We start from the raw sequence: 18,168 nt of genomic DNA, 5'->3' as shown, positions 1-18,168 counted from the left end.
CTAGTATAGTACCCCCTTGGAACTATACATAGTTATTATCATATTATTGACTATATCCCCTATACTTTACATCCCCATGACTATTTTGTAACTACTGATTTGTACTTCTTAATCCCTTCACCATTTTCACGCTGGCCCCAAACCCCCTCCTATCTATCACCCCAATAAATCTAGTACCCATCTGACACCATACATAGTTATTACAATATTATTGACTATATTCCTTATGCTATAACCTACATCCCAATGAAAACTTTCTAACAACCCATTTGTACTTCTTAATCCCTTCCCCATTTTCACCCACTGCCCATCTGGCAGCCATCAAAATGTTCTCTGTATCTATGAGTTTGTTTCTGTTTTATATGTTTATTTTGTTCTTTACATTCCACATATAAGAGAAAACACATTGCACCTGTCTGTATCTGTCTGACATGCTCCATTCAACAGAATATCCTTCAGGTCCATCCATGCCGCCAGAGATGGCAAGATCTCATTCCCTTCCATGACTGAGCAATATTCCATTGTATATATGTACCACCTCCTCTTTATCCATTCATCCATTGGCAGACACCCAGGCTGCCCTCACCTCTTGGCCATTGTGAAAAATGCTTCAATGAACATATGGATGCTCATGTCCCTTTGAAGTAGCATTTTGGGTTTCTTTAGATAAATACCCTGAAGTGGGATTACTGGGTCCTTCTTGGACTCTTGTTATAGCCTTTGTTTTAAAATCTATTTTGTCTAGTATAGGTATTGCTACTGCAGCTATTTTGTTGTTTCTATTTTCGTGAAACATTTTTTCATCCCTTTATGTTCAGTCCTTGTGTGTCTTTCAATCTGAACTGAGTCTCTTGTAGATAGCATATGTAAGGGTCTTGTTTTCTTATCATTTCAGCTACCCTATGTCCTTTCATTGGAGCATTTACTACATTTATATTTAAATTAATTGTTTATAGATATGTAGTTATTGCCACTTTATTATTCAGATTTTTGGGTTGGTTGTTTTATTTTTTTGGTGTTTTTTTTTTTCTATGTGTGTGTGTGTGTGTGTGTGTGTGTTTTGTTTTGTTTTTTTAAAGATTTTATTGGGGAAGGGGAACAGGACTTTATTGGGGAACAGTGTGTACTTCCAGGACTTTTTTTTCCCAAGTCCAGTTGTTGTCCTTTCAATCTTAGTTGTGGAGGGTGCTGTTCAGCTTCAAGTTGTTGTCCTTTCAGTCTTCGTTGTGGAGGGTGCAGCTCAGCTCCAGGTCCAGTTGCCATTGCTAGTTGCAGGGGGCGCAGCCCACCATCCCTTGAGGGAGTCGAACCGGCAACCTTGTGGTTGAGAGGACTCGCTCCAACCAACTGAGCCATCCAGGAGCTCAGCGGCAGCTCAGCTCAAGTTGCCGTGTTCAATCTTAGTTGCAGGGGGCAGAGCCCACCATCCCTTGCAGGACTCAAGGAATCCAACTGGCAACCTTGTGGTTGAGAGCCTGCGCTCTAACCAACTGAGCCATCAGGGAGGCAGCTCAGCTCAAGGTGCCGTGTTCAATCTTAGTTGCAGGGAGCGGAGCCCACCATCCCTTGCGGGACTCGAGGAGTTGAACCAGCAACCTTGTGGTTGAGAGCCCACTGGCCCATGTGGGAATTGAACTGACAGCCTTCGGAGTTATGAGCACGGAGCTCCAACCGCCTGAGCCACCGGGCCGGCCCCATGTTTTTTTTTGTTGTTGTTGTTTTTGTGTGTGTGTCTTAAAGAAGTCCCTGTAACAGTTCTTGTAGTACTGGTTGGTGGTGATGAACTCCTTTAGCATTTTATTGTGTGGGAAGCTCTTTATCTGTCCTTCAATTCTAAATGATGGCCTTGCTGGGTAGAGTAATCTTGGTTGCTGATCCTTGCTTTTCATCACTTTGAATATTTCCTGTGAATCCCTTCTAACCTGCAAAATTTCTGGTGAGAAATCAGCTGACACTCTTATGGCAGCTTCTGGTAGGTAACTAACTTCCTTTCTCTTGCTGCTTTTAAGATTGTCACTTCGTGTTTAACATTTGGTGTTTTGTTTTGTTTTTTGGTATTTTAATTATGATGTGTCTTGGTGTAGGTCTCTTCAGGTTCATCTTGTTTGGGACTCTCTGCACTTCCTGGGTTTGTATTGTGTATTTATTTCCTTTGCCTGGATAGAGAAGTTTTCTGTCATTATTTCTTCAAGTACAATTTCAATACTTTGCTCTGTCTCTTTTCTTTCTGGTACCCCTATGATGCAAATGTTGGTATGCTTGATTTTGTCCCAGAAGCCCCTTAAACTGTCCCTTTTTTTTTCTTGGATTCTTTTTGTTTTTTGCTTTTCTGATTGGGTGTTCTCTGCTACCTTGCTGATGCGATTTTCTGCTTCATCAAATCTACCATTGAATCCCTCTAATGTAGTTTTCATTTCAATTGTTGTAATCTTAATTTCTAACTGGTTGTTTTTTATGTTTTCTATCTGCATTTTTATGTTTCCTATCTCTTTATTGAAGTTCTCCCTGAGATCACCGAGCATCCTTATAACCAATGTTCTGAACACTGCGTCTGATAGATTACTTGTCTCCATTCTGTTTAGTTCTTTTTCTGGAGCTTTGTTCAGTTCTTTCATTTGGGACATGTTTTTTTTTGTCTTCCCATTTTGGCTGCCTTACTGTGTTTGTTTCTATGTATTAGGTTGGTCTGCTATGTCTCCCAGTCTTAGAGTGGCCTTATGTTGTAGGTGTCCTTGGGGCTCAGTGGTACAGTCTTCCTAATCACCTCAGTGAGGTGCTCCAGGAGTGTCCCTTGTATGGATTGCATGTGCCCTCCTGGGTAGTTGAGCCTTTGTTGTTGTTTGTACATCAGTGGGAGGGATTGACCCTCTAGCTGATTGGTTGTGAGGACTGGCTGTGACTACAGTGGAGGAGCTGTTGTGTAGGGACCCTGTGGAGCAGGATTCACTTTAGCAGGCTCTGGTGCCTGTAAGGGGCCTCACTGGAGGTAAGGTTCAGCAGCAGCCTGTGCCCCGCCTGGGCCCACCTGTCATGAGCCACAAAAGGCATCTGCAGATGGCCTCCACCCATGCTGGGCTTGGAGGTGCCTTGAGAGGCCAACCCATGAACTGAGGCCAGCTGTGGCTAGTGTGAGGCTTAGCACTACTTAGCAAGAGTTACAGGACATGCCAAACATAGGTGCTGCTTGTTTGGGTTTTGTGAACCTTTGAGAGATTTTAAGAAAGTCTGCAGCATGAGCCAAGATAGGTCATTTGCACTGGAAGTGGCTTGGGTGTACCTAAAAGTTGGGCAGGGTGGAGTCTCAGGGAATCATCAGGGTGGGGTGAAGGAACAATGTTAGCCAGGTTGATGGATGTTCAGATATTGTGGCTGCCTGCATTTGCACACTGGGAGGGGTGAGGACTCAATGAAGAAACAATGGTTTCTGCTACCTCCTCAGTCCAGGAGAAAGCTGACCCTCCTCCCTGAAGCCAAATAATTCATTTCCTTCTCTTATGTCCCTGGCGCCTTTTGAGCTGCTGCCCCAGAGATGGAGCTCAGAGCGAGTGAGTCTGTCAGTGAGTAAGTCCATGTGAGGGCCCTTTAAGAGGATCGCCTGGGACTCCAGCTGCCTTTATCTCACTTAGCCAAAATCTCCACTGATCTTTCACAACCAGAAGTTATGGGGACTTCTCTTCCCAACTCTAGAACCCTTGGCTAGGGAGCCTGGTATGGAGCTGGGACTCCCTGCTCCTCAAGGGGGACCTCTGCACACATAATATAGACTCTGTGCTTTGAAGATGGAAGTTATCTAAATGATACATGTCAATGAGGCTTGTTACTAACAAAGGTCTGGGGGGCAGACAATGAATGGTTGTGATATTCTAAGTAATTATTTGAGGGTAACAGAGGAAAAAGGAATTAAAACAAACAGATGAAAATCCAAGAATAACTATGAAAATGATTAGGGGAAAAAAATCTTGAAATGCAAAGCCTTGAGGAGATAATGTCAGGATATGGTGAGAAAATACATTTAAAATTTTTCTACTTCAACTATTTAAAAGTATTAGATTTCCCAACATGATGGAATAGGTAAACACTATGCCTGCTTCCTCCCAGGATTACATTAAAATTACAACTAAATTATAGAATGCTTCCTCCCAGGATTACATTAAAATTACAACTAAATTATAGAACGATCAATCTTGGGAGTCATCTGAAGACTAGCTGAACAGAACCCTTATAACTGAGGATATAAAGAAGAGACCACATTGAGACTGGTAGGAGGGGCAGAGACACAAAATTGGCTGACTCCAAACCCATACCTCAGCAGTGGAGGCCCCCATGAAGAGTGAGGGGTCCCATCCCCACACCAGGCTACCCAGCTTATGGGTCCCATGCCAAGAAGAGGAATCCCCACAACATCTGGCTGTGAAAATCAGCGAGAATTCCATGTCTGTCCCAGTAGACGGAAGCCTGCTGGAAACCCAGGTGTCCTCTTAATGGGTCCTTACTTACTTGCATGCACTCAACCTGGGCTCCGGCAAAGGGGTGGCAACTCAAGAGGTGCCACAGACATAGAGGGAAAGACTAAGTTTTATGGCCTCGGGGTGAGGGCTAGAGGGACAGCCGCCATTGTTTCTGTGTGGAGCCCACTTTATGTGTAGCTTACGGGAGGGTGCCATCATTCCTGTGTTGAACCAACCCCCACAATGCCAAACCTGAGACTGTGTTGGTCTGGTAAAATCCCTGTGCACACCACCTTGTTGACTGCTTAAGTCCTCGTCCTGCCCATTTAATGTGGCATGGCCCAGGGCACGCTCAGCTCCTAGACAGCCAGCACTGTGCCACAAGTTGTGAGAGGCTTCTAGCAGCCGACGCCCCACAGTCGCCTGGAAAACTTTCAGCAGTGAGCAGTCAGCCCCAGCTTATGCTGCAGCCTTTGTTAGGTGGCTGTTCGGTATCTGTAGGCCCGAGGCAAGCAGTGACTGGCTGCGGTGTTCTCAGGGTGTTTTGCAGAGTGGCCACAGGCTCAGCACTGCCACAAAGACTGAATCTACATTAAATTTGTGAAGACCACCAGCCACACCCCATGACTCCCTGGGACCACGCCTCATCCAACTCAGGCAACATCACCGAGGGCACTGTTAACACTTAATGAACAGCCGAGACTGTGCACCTAAGGAGGTTCTTTTAGCAGCTGAGCCTTATGGGCAGCCAGCAGATGGCAGCAGGCCTAGGGTCGTCCTGGGCCTTTAGCTAAGCTGCCCCAAGCCCAATACCCGTAGCAGCCAGCCACAGTTCACAGTGAGGCCACCCCCACATGCCTCCAGGTACAACACAGGTAGCAACAAAGTGCATATAGCTTTGTAGCTCTGAGCAGGTAGACCCAGGCTGGTCACAGGCGAGATTGAAACTTGCCTTTACAGGAGACCCTCTCAAGAGTCACCAGAAACAATATTCCCAGAGGCCAGCCTCAGACCACACCAGACTACTGCCTGGTTAGCCCCACGAGTGACACACCCACAGGGTGGTCTCAACAGGCACAAGAACCCACTGGGGCAAATCTCCTCCGAGGAGTCATCCTGAACACAGCAGTGCATATGCTGTGGGCCTAGCCAGTCCTCACAGGCAGTCAGCATGGGAGTCAGTGCCACCTACTGACCCTCTAAAAGCAATCAAGGCTCAACTACAACAGGAGAATACACAACACACACAAGGGACACTCCTCGAATACAGGTGATCAGAGAGACTGCACCACTGGACCACACAGGACACCTACTACATAAGGCCTACTACATCTGGCAATGACTGAGAGACAGGGGAGACCTATCTAATACATACGAGTAGAAGCAAGCACAGAGAGGCAGCCAGAAGGAGGAAACAAAGAAACATGTCCAAAAAAAAAAAGAACAGGAGAAAACCCCCCAAAAAGAACTAAATTAAGTGGACATAACCAACCTATCAGAGACAAAGTTTAAAAATCTGGTTATAAGAATACTAAAGGGACTTAGTGAAAACTTCAACAAAGAGATAGTAAGCATAAAGAAGGACATATAAACTGTAATAAAGAACCAGTCAGAAAGAATACAATAACTGAAATGAAGAACACACTAGAAGGAATCAGTAGCAGATTAAATGAAGCAGAGGATCAAATCAGTGATTTAGAAGATGAGGTAGCAGAAAACACCCAATTAGAACAACAATAACAAAAAAGAATTTTTAAAAAATGAAGGTAGTTTAAAGGACCTGTGGGACAACATCAAGCGTAACAACATTCACATCATAGTAGTACCAGAAGGAGAAGAGAGGGAGCGAAGGATTGAGAACCTATTTGAAGATATAGTGACTGAAAATTGTCCCTAAGCTGTGAGGGAAATAGATATACAAGGCCAAGAAGTGCAGAGAATCCCAAAAAGGTGAACCCAAAGAAGCCAACACCAAGACACATTATAGTTAAAATGGCAAAGATTAAAGACGAGAGTTCTAAAAGCAGCAAGAGAAAGACAACTAGTTACTTACAAGGGAGCTTCCATAAAACCATTAGTTGATTTCTTAACAGAAACTTTGCAGGCCACAAGGGAGGTTCAGCAAATATTCAAAGTGATGAAAAGCAAGGGCTTACAACCAAGACGACCCAGCAAGGCTATCATTTAAAATGGAAGGAGAGATAGAGAGCTTCCCAGAGAAGAAAAGTGTAAAGGAATTCATTACCACCAAGACAGTATTACAAGAAATGTTAACGGCACTTCTTTAAGGAGAAGGGGGGAAACAAACAAATAAAAGATAAAAATATGAATAATAAAATGGCAATAACTGTGTACCTATCAATGATCACTTTAAATATAAGTCAATTAAATGCTTCAATCAAAAGACTTAGGGTAGCTGAATGGATAAGAATACAAGACCCAGGCATATATTGTCTATAAGAAATCCACCTCAGATCGAAATGTACACATAGACTGAAAATAAATGAATAGAAGAAGATGTTTCACGTAAATGGAAACAACAAAAAGCTGGGGTAGCAATACTTATATTACACAAAATAGACGTTAAAATAAAGACTATAATAAGAAACAAAGAAGGACATTACATATTGATAAATGGATCAATCCAAGAAGAAGACATCACCCTGGTAAACATCTATGCACCCAACATAGGAGCACCTAAACATATAAAATATTGACTGACATAATGGCAGAGATCAAAAGTAATGCAATCACAGTAGGCAACTTTAACACCTCATTGACACCAATGGACAGATCTTCCAGACAGAAAATCAGTAAGGAAACAGCAGTCTTTTTTCTTTTTTTTAATTTATTGGGGTGACAATTGTTAGTGAAATTACATAGATTTCAGGTGTACAATTCTGTATTACATCATCTATAAATCCCATTGTGTGTTTACCACCCAAAGTCAGTTCTCCTTCCATCACCATATATTTGATCCCCCTTACCCTCATCCCCCACCCCCACCCCCCTTACCCTCTGGTAACCACTAAACTATTGTCTGTGTCTATGAGTTTTTGTTTCTCATTTGTTTGTCTTGTTCTTTTGCTGTTTTTGGTTTATATACCACATATCAGTGAAATCATGTGGTTCTCTGCTTTTTCAGTCTGACTTATTTCACTTAGCATCATACTCTCAAGATCCATCCATGTTGTCACAAATGTTCCTATATCATCTTTTCTTACCGCTTAATAGTATTCGATTGTGTATATATACCACAACTTCTTTATCCATTCATCTATTGAAGGACATTTTGGTTGTTTCCACGTCTTGGCCACCGTAAACAAAGCTGCAATGATTATTGGAGCACACTTGTCTTTATGTATAAATGTTTTCAGATGTTTTGGGAAGATACACAGGCAAGGGATTGCTGGGTCATATGGTAATTCTATTTGTAATTTTCTGAGGAACCTCCACACTGCCTTCCATAATGGCTGCACCAGTCTGCATTCCCACCAACAGTGTATGAGGGTTCCTTTTTCTCCACAGCCTCTCCCACACTTGTTACTATTTGTCTTGTTGATGATAGCCATTCTGACTGAGGTGAGGTGATATCTCATTGTGGTTTTCATTTGCATTTCTCTGATGATTAGTGATGTTGAGCATTTTTTCATATGTCTATTTGCCATTTGTATGTCCTCTTTGGAGAAATGTCTCTTCAAGTCCTCTCCCCATTTTTCAATTGGGTTGTTTGTTTTTTTGTTGTTGAGTTGCATGAGTTCCTTGTATATTCTGGATATTAGCCCCTTATCGGAGGCACTGTTTGCAAAAATCTTCTCCCATTCAGTTGGTGGCCTCTTTATTTTGTCAATGGTTTCTTTTGCTGTGCAGAAGCTTTTAAGTTTCATATAGTCCCATTCGTTTATTTTAGCTTTTACTTCCATTGCCTTTGGAGTCAAATTCATAAAATGCTCTTTGAACCCAAGGTCCTTAAGTTTAGTACCTATGTTTTCTTCTATGCAGTTTATTGTGTCAGGTCTTATGCTTAAGTCTTTGATTCATTTTGAATTAACTTTGGTACATGGTGACAGATAGCAGTCCAGTTTCATTCTTTTGCACGTGGCTATCCAATTCTCCCAGCACCATTTATTTGAAGAGGCTGTCTTTCCTCCATTGTATGTTTTTAGCTTCTTTGTCAAAAATTATCTGTCCATATTTATGTGGTTTTATTTCTGGGTTCTCAATTCTATTCCATTGGTCTATGTGTCTGTTTTTCTGCCAATACCATGCTGTTTTGATTATTGTAGCCCTGTAGTACAAGCCAAAGTCAGGAAGTGTGATACCTCCATTGTTGTTCTTTTTTCTTAAGATTGCTTTGGCTATTCGGGGTCTTTTGTGGTTCCAAACAAATCTGATGATTTTTTGTTCTATTTCTTTAAAATATGCCATTGGGATTTTGATGGGGATTGCATTGAATCTGTATATTGCTTTGGGTAATATGGCCATTTTAACTATGTTGATTCTTCCAATCCAATGGAATGTCTTTCCATTTCTTTGTGTCTTCTTCAATTTCTTTAAAAAATGTCTTACAGTTTTCAGCATATAGGTCTTTCACATCCTTGGTTAAGTTTATTCCTAGGTATTTTATTCTTTTTGCTGCAATTGCAAAAGGAATTGTTTTTTTGTATTTCTTTTTCTGAGATTTCATTGTTAGTATATAGGAAAGCAATGGACTTTTGTACGTTGATTTTGTAGCCAGCAACTTTACTGTATTCGTTGATTGTTTCTAATAGCTTTTTGGTGGAGTCTTTAGGGTTTTCTATAAATAGCATCATGTCATCTGCAAAGAGTGATAATTTAACTTCTTCATTCCCAATTTGGATGCCTTTTATTTCTTTCTCTTGCCTGATTGCTCTGGCAAGGACTTCCAACACGATGTTGAAAAGCAGAGGTGATAGGGGACATCCCTGTCGTGTTCCTGAACGTAGAGCAAAGGGCTTCCATTTTTCTCCATTAATTATGAGATTAGCAGAGGGCTTGTCATATATGGCCTTTATTATGGTAAGGTATTTTCCTTCTATACCTATTTTATTAAGTGTTTTACTCATAAATGGATGTTGTATCTTGTCAAATGCTTTTTCTGCATCAATTGATATAATCATATGATTTTTGTCCTTTATTTTGTTTATATGATGTATCACATTGATGGATTTGCGTACGTTGAACCATCCTTGTGCCCCGGGGATGAACCCCACTTGGTCGTGATGAATAATCTTTTTAATGCATTGTTGTATTCGATTTGCTAGAATTTTATTTAGGATTTTTCCATCGGTATTCATCAGAGATATTGGTCTGTAGTTTTCTTTTTTTGTGCTGTCCTTACCAGGTTTTGGTATCAGGGTAATGTTGGCCTCATAAAATGAGTTAGGGAGTACTGTCTCTTCTTCAATTTTTTGGAAGAGTTTGAGCAGGAGTGGTATTAGATCCTCTTTGAAGGTTTGGTAGAATTCACTAGTGAAGCCATCTGGTCCCGGACTTTTGCTTTTGGGAAGGTTTGGAGGACTGATTCAATTTCGTTACTGGTGATCAGTCTGTTTAGATTTTCCAGTTCTTCATGGTTCAGCCTTGGAAGGCTATCTGTTTCTAAGAACTTGTCCATTTCTTCTAGGTTATTGAATTTGGTGGCATATAGTCCTTCATAGTATTCTTGGATGATCCTTTGTATTTCTGTGGTGTCCGTGATAACTTCCCCTTTTTCATTTCTGATTTTGTTAATTAGTATCTTCTCTCTTTTTATCTTAGTGAGTCTAGCCAAGGGTTTGTCAATTTTGTTAATCTTTTGAAAGAACCAGCTCTTGGTCACGTTAATTTTTTCTATTGTCTTTTTGTTCTCTATTTCATTTACTTCTGCTCTGATTTTTGTTATTTCCTTTCCTCTGCTGACCTTGGGTTTCACTTGTTCTTCTTTTTCCAGTTCTTTAAGGTGTAATGTGAGGTTATTTATGTGGGATTTTTCTTGTTTCTTGAGATAGGCCTGTAATGAGATAAATTTCCCTCTTAAAACTGCTTTTGCTGCATCCCAAAAATTTTGGTAGGATGTATTTTCATTCTCATTTGTTTCTATGTATCTTTTGATCTCTCCTCTAATTTCTTCTTTGACCCAGTCGTTCTTTAAAAGTATGTTGTTTAGTCTCCATGTATTTGTGTTTTTTCCTGCTTTCTTTTTGCAATTGATATCCAGTTTCAAAGCCTTGTGATCAGAGAATATGCTTGGTATTATTTCAATCTTCTTACATTTGCTGAGGCTGATTTTATGTCCCAATATATGGTCTATCCTTGAGAATGTTCCATGTACACTAGAAAAAAATGTATAGTCTGATGTTTTAGGATGAAGTGCTCTATAAATGTCAATTATGTCCATTTCATCTAATGTGTCATTTAGGGCTGCTATTTCTTACTTTATTTTCTGTTTGGATGATCTATCCATAGCTGTCAGTGATGTATTTAAGTCCCCTAGTATAATTGTGTTTTGGTCAATTTCTCCCTTTAGTTCTGTTAGTAGTTGCTTGGTATACTTCGGTGCTCCCTGATTGGTGGCATAAATATTGATGACTGTTATGTCTTCTTGTTGTATAGTCCCCTTTACCATTATGAAATGTCCATCTTTGTCTCTTGTTATCTTTTTCACACTGAAGTCTGTTTCATATGATATCATTGTGGCTACACCTGATTTTCTCTGGGTACCATTTGCTTGGAGTGTCAATTTCCACCCTTTCACTTTGAGTCTATGCTTGTCCTTGTAACTGAGATGTGTCTTTTGGAGACAGCATATGGTTGGGTTTACATTTTTGATCCAATCTGCTACTCTGTGCCTTTTTATTGGTGAGTTCAGTCAATTTACATTTAGGGTAATTATTGATATGTGAGGATTTCTTGTCATTCTATCTTTAGTTTTCTGGTAAGGCTGTGTCTCCATTGTTTCTTTGCCTTTTTATTATTGTCTATTATTTCTGTGTGGTGGTATTCTATGATGTTTCCCTCTGTTTTTTCTTTTATCACAGTATATATTTCAGTTCTGGATTTTTTTTTTGAGTGGTTACTCTTAAGTTTATGTAAAATAAAGTTTGATATTTAGAGTATTCCATTTTCTTCAGCACGCTTACTTTCTCCATTCCCATATTCCGGTTCAGGCCTTTACTCTGCGCCTTTTTATGTTTTGGTTGCCACAAATTGTCCCTGTTGATGGTGGTCGAATAGCGTCCTTTAGTATTTCTTGTAGTGCAGGTCGTGTATTAGAAAATTCCCTCAGCTTCTGTATGTCTGGAAAGGTCTTTATTCTTCCTTCATATGTAAAGGATATCTTTGCTGGATATATTATTCTTGGCTCATAATTTCTCTCTTTCAATAGTTTGAATATTTGGTTCCACTCCCTCCTGGCTTGTAGAGTTTCTGCTGAAAAATCTGATGATAATCTAATGGGCTTTCCTTTGTAGGTTACCGTCTTCTTTTCCCTGCTGCCTTGAGGATTCTTTCTTTGTCGTTGATGTTAGACAGCTTCAATACAATGTGCCTTGGAGAAGGCCTGTTGGGATTGAGGTAATTAGGTGTTCTATTTGCTTCTTGAATTCGAGGATCCAGTTCGGTCCACAAGTTTGGGAAGTTCTCATCGACAATTTGTTCGACTATATTCTCTGTTCCCTTCTCTCTTTCTTCTCCTTCTGGTATGCCCATTATTCTTATATTGCTCTTTCTGATGGAATCAGAAAGTTCTTGTAGAGTTCCTTCATTTCTTTTAAGTCTCAAGTCTCTTTCTTCTTCCATCTGTGTAATTTCCAGGTTTCTATCTTCGATGTCACTGATTCTTTCCTCCATCTGGTCAACTCTACTACCTAAGCTGGTTATTTCATTCTTAATTTCTTCTATTGAGTTCTTAATCTCCAGAAATTCTATTTGGTTCTTTTTTAAAATTTCAGTCTCTTTCGTAAAATGCTCATGATGTTCTTTGATTGTGTTTCTGAGTTCATTAAACTGCCTTTCTGTTTTCTCATTGAGTTTTTTAAGAACTGCAATTTTGAATTCTCTGTCATTTAAGTCACATATTTCCATATCTTTAAATTCCTTTTCTGGAGACTTTTCACTTTCTTTCTGAGCTGTCTTGTTGCCTTGGTTATTCATGGCAATTACTGATTTATTATTTCTCTTCCTAGACATCTACAGGAGTTGCTTCTGCAACAGGTTGATAGGCAGAGGTCTTTCTTTTGTTTTCCAGTACTTGTTGGTAGAATGTTTTATTTTTTCTCTAACTGCAGCTTATTTTTCTTCTCCCACATGGTAGTGCTATGTTTTCTCTGCACTATTCCAGCTTCTCACACAATAGGGGGATTCCCTGGGAGACGGGCTTCTCCTCTGTTAATAGTTCATCTAGGTCACAGCGTGCAGTGTCCCGGTGGGTATGCGGAGAGCTTTTGATGTTACAAAGCTCTTCCAGCTCCAGATTCAGAGCCCGAATGTTTTAGCAGTTTTGTTTACTCCTGCAGGGATCCGCCCAGATAGGTGGGGCAAGGGGCAGGATGAGTTGTGAGAGGTGGCCCAGAGCAATGGCGGTGACCACCACCACAGCCGGTCCTGCTTCCACAGCTCCCTCCCCTTTGCCGGAACTAATTGGGCTGCGAATCTGTATCTGCGGTCCACAGTTCTCAGAACAGCAAATATTCTGTTCTTTTGATCTGACACCACTACTGTTCCATTTCTAGCACCGGGCAGGTGGGGGCAGGGCGAGCTCTGGGAAGGGAGGGAGGGGGCGGCTAGTCTCAGTGCCTAAGGCTTCCGTTCTCTGCTCGGCAGTGCGGGCTTAAACCACCGTTTTCAGCCTTCTTCCCTCAGTCTTTTCTCCGGGGTCTCTGCCGTGAGCATTGGGTTCAGCCGTGTTATATGCTGCCCCCTCAGCCCTGTGGGCCATAAGCGGAGCCCTAGCAGTCCGAGTTCTTCCCTCTCCCGCAGCTGCGGTAGTTCCGGGAAGCAGCGAGCTCGGAGCACTGAGCTGTCTGCATCCTGCGCCCGCGCGGCTCAGTCTCCACACTTCTTCCTTCCCTCCTCCCCCACTCGAGCGATTCGCTCGCCTTTAGGTGAATTCAGTAGTGGACCTCTTCGTGTTGCCGGTCTGCTGTGCAGGGAGTCCTTTGTGGAGTTTTTGTTGTTCCGTTAGTTGTAAATTCCAGGGGAGCTTTATGGAGGCTCACCTCAAGCCGCCATTTTGATCTGGATCCTGGAAACAGCAGTCTTAAATGACACACTAGACCTGTATCTTTTCTGACCACTATGATAGGAAACTAGAGATCAATTACAAGTAAAAAAATCTGAAAAACATAAAAACATATGGAGACTAAATTACATGCTACTAAACAATGAATGGGTTAACAATGAGATCAAGGACAAATTAAAAGATACCTTGAGACAAATGAAAATTAAAACACAATGACCCAAAATGTGTGAGACACAGCGAAAACTGTCCTAAGAGGGAAATTCATCGCAATGCAGGCCTACCTCAAGAAACAAGAAAAATCTCAAATAAACAATCTAATTTTACACCTAAGAGAACTGGAAAAAGAACAGCAAACAAGGCCCAAAGTGAATACAAGGAAAGAAAAATAAAGATCAGAGCAAAGATTAAACGAAATAGAGACTAAAAAAATAAATAAAAGGTCAATGAAACCAAGATCTGGTTCTTTGAAAATACAAACAAAATTGATAAGTCTTTAACTAGACTCATCAAGAAAAAAAGAGAGAAGACCTAAATAAATAAAATCAGAAATAAAAGAGGAGAAGTGACAACTGACACAACAGAAATACAAAAAATGTAAAGAAAATACTCTGAGCAATTATACTCCAACAAATTGCACAATCTGGAAGAAATGGATAAACTCCTAGAAGTATACAATCTTCCAAGGCTGAATCAAGAAGAAACAGAAAATCTGAACCGACTGATTATTACTAATGAAATTGAATCAGTAATCGACAAGCTCTCAACAAACAAAAGTCCTGGACCAGATGGATTCACAGGTGAATATTGCCAAACATTCAAAGAAGACTTAACACCTATTTTTCTCTAACTATTCCAAAAAATTCAAGAGGAGGGAATGCTCCCAAGCTCGTTTTATGAGGCCACCATTACCCTGATTCTACAACTAGACAAAGACATTACCAAAAAAAGAAAACTATAGGCCCATATCCCTGATGAACATGGGTGCAAAAATTCTCAACAAAATATTAGCAAACCGAATTCAGCAATACATTAAAATGACCATCCACCACGATCAAGTGGGGTTTATTACTGGTATTCAAGTTGGTTCAATATCCGCAAATCAATTAATGTGATACATCACATAAACAAAATGAAAGATAAAAATCATGTGATCATGTCAAGATGCAGAAAAAGCATTAGGGTTAGGATTAGGTTTGTGTTTTGGTTAAGTTTAAGATGGTTACTAGACTTATTGGGGGATCACTTTATAAATTTTGTAAATGTCTAACCACTGTGCTGTATATATGAAACTAATATAAAATAACACTGAGTGTCAACTATAATTTAAAAAAATAGTCACGGGGATATAAAGTACAGTGTGGGGACTATAGTCAGTAATATTGTAAAAACTATGTATAATGTCAGATGGATACTAAACTTATAGGGGGGATCACTTCATAAGTTAGAAAAATTATATAAATGTCTAACTACTATGTTGTACACCTGAAACTAATATAAAACAATATTGAATGTCAACTATAATTTTGAAAAATAGACGTGGTGTATAAAGTATAGCATAGGGAAGATAGTCAATAACATTGTAATAACTATGTGCAGTGTGAGAAGTGTAACAGACTTATTGGAGTTATCACTTTGTGAGGTATATAAATATCTAATCACTAGGTTGTTTTTGTACACTTGAAACTAATGAAAAAGATACAAGTATTAGATTTTCATATGACTATGAATACTACTCAATAAAACAATATTGATTTCTAAACCCAAATACAGACTATCAAGCCAAATGATATTGCCACAGTCAGGAAACTTGCAAAGCCCCCGCATCTTATTATGAGAATCATGGACTGCGTTCTGTTGCTATTTCAAAAGAAAATTGACCCTGTTACTATGGATCCAGAAAAGCCTTGCTGCAAGCCATCATGGGCAGAGTCATTAAAAGTAAGTAAAATCCATCTTTATAAGCCTTATGAGGGGCCTCAGGTGCCCTCATCCTAGGGTACTTAATATAGACCAGACAAGCTGGCAGACAAAACTCATTCATTGTGTATTGAATAGTTTATCTTAATCGGCATCTCCCCAAAATGTAACTACGGAAAAATTTTACAACTGAATGCTTTTTTTTTATAAAATCTGTTCAGAATCAGTCTTGATGTCAACCCAACCTAGTCTCCAAAAGGAGATCTGTGTCGTCAGTGGCATTTAGGTGCACTCACATGGCAGGAAGCTTATGTAGCTTTTATTGTTACTCTTTCACCATGGAAATGGGAAAACAGTTTACAATTTACAGATTTGGTTTACTAATGCCATAGTCTTGGTTTGTATGTTTAGAGCAAATCACTTATTATTTCTTTGAAAAAAATTCAATTTAGAAGTACATACTAACTCAGAAAAAAAGTATTTCTTTTCTTCCAGAACTTACATGTTGTAATACTGTTTTTCAGCTGATGAGTGCGACAGGCTTCCTGTGGAGCCTTCAGCAGTTCCCCAAGGACACAATAAATGAAGAGACAGTTGAGTTCCTGCAGCCGTATTTTAATATGGATGATTACTCTTTTGAAAGTGCCAAAAAAGTCTGTGGGAATGTGGCTGGTCTGCTGTCTTGGACACTTGCTATGGCAACGTTTTATGGTATCAATAGAGAAGTATTGCCTCTGAAGGTAAAAGTTTCCCTCCTTCTCCCAATAAATAAGTGTTTAATAAAATTAGTCATTAAAAGGCAAAGCATAATTTTGACTAACAAAGGTAGATGTCCCTGTTACCAGCTTTTCTTTTTTTCTGTATGTACTCTCAGAGTTTCTCATTCTTTTTACATCTGTTACGTGTTTCCTGGCATCGCAGACAAGAAACCAAAACCAACTTGTTAACATAGGGACTGAATTTATCAGGAATAATAATCAAGCTGTCATGAAAGAAAACTTGCCATTTCTTTAAAATTTGGAGATGAGGTTTGGAAACTGGATTTGACTGCTGTATTCCAAACAGAATTTATAAAAATTAGGAACAACACCTGGAATGTTTTCAATTTCAAAGACAGAAAGAGAAACTTATATGCATCTAAGAAACAAACAAAATTTTAGAAGTTGCTTAGAGAAGAGGAGAAATCAGGATGTCACTGCTATCCCAAAACCCTAAGTATTAATACTAAGAGATAATGAAAAAACGCGTGCAGAGTATTGAGGAGGAAATTGCTGGGATGCAAAAATTCAAAAACTGGTCAAGCTGCCCTTCACGTATGAGGGAACAGAAAAGACATTCTCAAGCAAGCAATTTAAGTATCGAAGGACACACACACACACACACACACACACACACACACGCTCATATATACTGGCCCAGACCATCCATCATGTCTGAGGGAACAGAAGGCCATTCTCAGGAGTGCAAAGGAGTCATAAAATATACCACCTAGACAAACACTACCCCCACTGCTCACCCCCAGCCCCATAAAGCTAAAATTGTTGAAAGTAGCTGCTCTGTGGAATGGAAAATGGTGAGTAGGTGGGCAGGGGGTTACTGGTTTTCACAATAAGCAATTGCTTCTTTAAACTCTGTGCTTTGAGACAAATAGAAAATAAATTTAAGAAAAAAGTTTTAACAGAGGGAAATGATGAGAAAATATAGCAAATATACCCAAACAAAAAGATACCAAGAGAGAAATATTACTATAAATGTAGACTTCAAGAAAAAAAGCACTTGTAAGAGCCATTCTTTTTTATTGATAAAAATTTTGATCCACGACGAGACTTAATTCTAATAATGTTTATGCAATAAATAAAATAGTATCAAGTTACATAAAGCAAAACCTATTAATATTTTAAGTGGGGATTAATAAAAATACTATTGTAATTTGAGCTAGTGGCACATACTATCAATCTACCACAGATCTGCTAGGCATAGGGCTACGTTTATCGGTGTGCACAGAGCGTCCTATGTTTAGAAGGCCCACGCTTGGCTTAATGCTCTGCTGTCACCCTCTTGAAGTTCTTAATAATTTTTTAACAGGAGACCCCACATTTCCATTTTACACTGGGCCCTGCAAATTATGTAGCCAGTCTTGAGTAGACATAAATTAATAATTATATAGAGATTTTATACTATATTATTTGTAAGGTTCAATAGTTCCATTGACTTGCTTCAATATAAACAAAGAATATGAAATTACTCCTAGTATCCAAGAAACATTTAGAAAAATTGATCATATTGAATATTAAAAAGAAGACCTTGCTCCAATTTCCAAAAGCAAAAATTGCTGAGGCCTCATTCTCTGATAATAAGCAATAAAATTTAAAGTTTACATTTAGAAAAGCTAGTCACTTCTATTTAGAAAGTGATGACAAAAAACTGATTGCCAAAGCTAGTTATGATGTGGCCAAAATGGTACGTTCTTAGCCCTTAAATGAATCACAGAAACTAAACACTCCATTACATACTCACTTATACATAAACACAAAATTTGAAGAAAGCAAAATAGAGCTAATA

The 18,168-nt window shown here is 39.6% G+C and overlaps 1 protein-coding gene across 1 annotated transcript in view; it reads left to right on the top strand.

The window, feature by feature from the left end:
• DNAH8 (dynein axonemal heavy chain 8) overlaps nt 1–18,168 on the top strand; it is a 369,939-nt gene that overhangs the window by 247,863 nt on the left and 103,908 nt on the right. Inside the window, exons 69-70 of the mRNA XM_088795770.1 lie at nt 15,460–15,627; nt 16,131–16,346. Coding sequence (XP_088651896.1) covers nt 15,460–15,627; nt 16,131–16,346 — 384 coding nt within the window. The remainder of the gene's footprint in view (nt 1–15,459; nt 15,628–16,130; nt 16,347–18,168) is intronic.

This window comes from Rhinolophus sinicus, chromosome 2, assembly GCF_057876585.1.
Source record: "Rhinolophus sinicus isolate RSI-liver-muscle chromosome 2, RSI-T2T, whole genome shotgun sequence".
Taxonomy (NCBI): domain Eukaryota; kingdom Metazoa; phylum Chordata; class Mammalia; order Chiroptera; family Rhinolophidae; genus Rhinolophus; species Rhinolophus sinicus.
This window is presented reverse-complemented; position numbering and strand designations above follow the sequence as displayed.